Source organism: Hipposideros armiger, unplaced genomic scaffold, assembly GCF_001890085.2.
Source record: "Hipposideros armiger isolate ML-2016 unplaced genomic scaffold, ASM189008v1 scaffold_89, whole genome shotgun sequence".
In the NCBI taxonomy this organism is placed as follows: domain Eukaryota; kingdom Metazoa; phylum Chordata; class Mammalia; order Chiroptera; family Hipposideridae; genus Hipposideros; species Hipposideros armiger.
Window position 1 is genome coordinate 77,076 of NW_017731439.1, and position 2,765 is coordinate 79,840.

At 37.0% G+C, this 2,765-nt stretch overlaps 1 protein-coding gene across 1 annotated transcript in view; it reads left to right on the top strand.

The window, feature by feature from the left end:
• Window positions 1–2,765, top strand: part of ATRN (attractin) — a 157,644-nt gene that overhangs the window by 50,467 nt on the left and 104,412 nt on the right. Inside the window, exons 5-6 of the mRNA XM_019644591.1 lie at window positions 418–623; window positions 1,659–1,827. Of these exons, the coding sequence (XP_019500136.1) occupies window positions 418–623; window positions 1,659–1,827 (375 nt within the window). The remainder of the gene's footprint in view (window positions 1–417; window positions 624–1,658; window positions 1,828–2,765) is intronic.

Here is a 2,765-nt window from a genome sequence, read left to right on the forward strand (position 1 = left end):
TTTTTTGGGCACCTCTGTATATTCCATAAGGGTGGTGGTGTATTGTTGGCAGTTTGTTTTATTTTTTTCCTCTCCAAACTTACAAGCATGCATTTGGTAGTTTTGTAATGCTCAGCATTTATGGGCTACCAAGAATAAGATAGTCATCCTACCCTGAGAAGCCAAGACTCTCTTCTCTCTTTGTAATTTCTTTAACTTGCTCTTAGGAGAGTCCATAAAGGTCGATTTGATTTCATTACTTGCCCTAGCTCTGCAGTGTTGTGTGACCTCATTTAGGCTGAATGGTAAGTACTGCAGTTATGCTTGTGAATGAACCAGAGACAGTGAGATCCTTAAACCTTGTGTAGGAGGAAATTCTGCTAAGTTATTCCAAGTGTTGCTTTGTGTTGATTTAATTTTCCCCCACTGTCTTTGTAGTTTTGACATGTGTCCGAATAATTGCTCAGGCCGCGGAGAATGTAAGATCAGTAACAGCAGCAACACTGTTCAATGTGAATGTTCTGAAAACTGGAAAGGTGAAGCATGTGACATTCCTCACTGTGTAAATAACTGTGGTTCTCCTCATCGAGGCTTCTGCGATTCAAGTGATGTCAGAGGATGTTCCTGCTTTTCAGGGTGGCAGGGTAGGAGCTTCTTTAATTTTTCTTCCAATTTACAGTATATTCCTGGTTTAGTAAATTATAGATTGGTCCTAGCATCTATACCATTTATGTTAGTCAAATATCAGATAATGCTTAGCTTTTCACATCTCTTTATTGAGCTTCTTACAAATCTTTGAATTTCATAGATGTGTGATTGTGGTCTCTAGAATTGTGGAGGAGTTTGACATTCTTTGCAAATTCGTTCATGAAAACTGGAGAACTTGGTTTCAGCCATAAGAAGACACAGCAGAGAACCGAGCTGGGAGGTGGGGCAAGAGCTGACAGTAATGGTATCGCCTCAGAAACTTTCAGTAAATTCAGAGAAAATGGGGGTCATTTAGTAGAATTCTAAGGCAGTCAGCTAGCTAATGGAATTATCTGCAGATAAAAATTATTAAAGAAGCTTTAGTAAATGCTTTAAGGGGTGAGTGGTAACAGCTGTTGCTGATTTTCTTTATACATTTACCCCTTCCTCATACCTCTTTTATTGTAAAAGGATCTGTGCTTATTTAGTTGTTTTAGTTCATTCGATTTAGCTGACATCAAGGAGTTAAGTATTTGAGTACCTATCACTGTGCAAATGTTGCAACAGAAGCCAAACCTCCCAAGAATGGAGTTTCTTGATTTTCCAGGAAATGGATAGTTTGTATTATTACTCCAGGGACTAATCTTTACATTTTAATCCTAAAGTTTTTCATTTGAATTAGTCATTTCTCTTTGTCCACTCTTTCCTCTGAGGGCTGCTTAAGCAAGTATTTCATAACTAAAAAATCCTAACCTGGATATGGTCAGGTCATCATTAGAAAATAATGTGATTTTGAATTTTATGAGAGATTACTGCTGGTCACTAGCTTTGAGTAAATTAAAAGCACAAATTAAAGGAATTTGTCTGATATTTAGATGCTAAAGGAAAGACTAAGTATTCTTTAGATATTTATTACATTTAGGCGATTAAAACTTGAAATGCAATAATTTTAAAGCTGCATTTTGTGAAGTTAATTTATTATGTTTTGTTAGGTCCTGGATGTTCAATTCCTGTGCCAGCTAACCAGTCATTTTGGACTCAAGAGGAATATTCTAACCTAAAGCTCCCCAGAGCCTCTCATAAAGCTGTGGTCAATGGAAATATAATGTGGGTTGTTGGAGGATATATGTTCAACCACTCAGATTTCAGCATGGTTCTAGCGTAAGTTGTTTTATTAAACACTTTTGCAAGAAGCTTAGTTTTTCATTTTGAAATTTTATAAAGTAGAGATAAACAAACAAAAAAATAATCAGTAATTCCATTACCTGGTGAAAATCTCTCTTAATGTTTTTGTAGTAGTATTCCAGACTTTTTTTTTTACATATTCTTAGTTTTTGAAATCGGAAGCCACAGAGAATTCATTGTCATAAGCAATAATTCACCTTTTCCAGATACTATCTTGTATATTTTGCTTTAGGTATGTATAGTAGGTTCTCTACAAATAGGGGATTAGTTTGTCTCTTAATTAACATATTTATAGGTCAACTGGTTTGCATTTATAGTTTGCTAGTAGAAATAATGCCATTGTCTAATACTTTCTAGGGTTCAAGGTCTGTTTGCTGGTCCCATGCTGGTTTTATCTTGAAGGGAGAATATATGTTGCCACAGTAAAATTAGCTATGGAGATTGATTTTGGGGAGACATTTATCAACATTACTCATGCTGATTTTGTGCCCTGACAGTGTTTTCTAGGCATTTTCTATTAATGAAGGTTGTTAAAAACCAGCATTTGTTCTTTAAGGGATTCTGGAAATATAGCAGTGGTGGCATAGTTTCTGAAGCCTCCCAAATATAGTCATTAAAACACAGAGAACACTAGGATAACAATAAAAAACACATGGGACACATCTATAACAAAACTTGGTCAGGTGGGGCTAAACCACTGACAGCTGTAAGACCTATGTTGTGGTATCAGCATCTGTGCAGGAGTCAGCAAAGGGGAGCAGTGAGCCCACCGCCAGGCTCCAGTACACCTGGAAGACACTCGGAGGAAGCTCAGCCAGCCGCTTTGAGAACAACAGGTAGAATTGGAAAGATTTTGCATATTCTAGTAATGGGGTGAGTTCAAGGGATCTTTAGTAGCATCTGAAGGGGCTGGA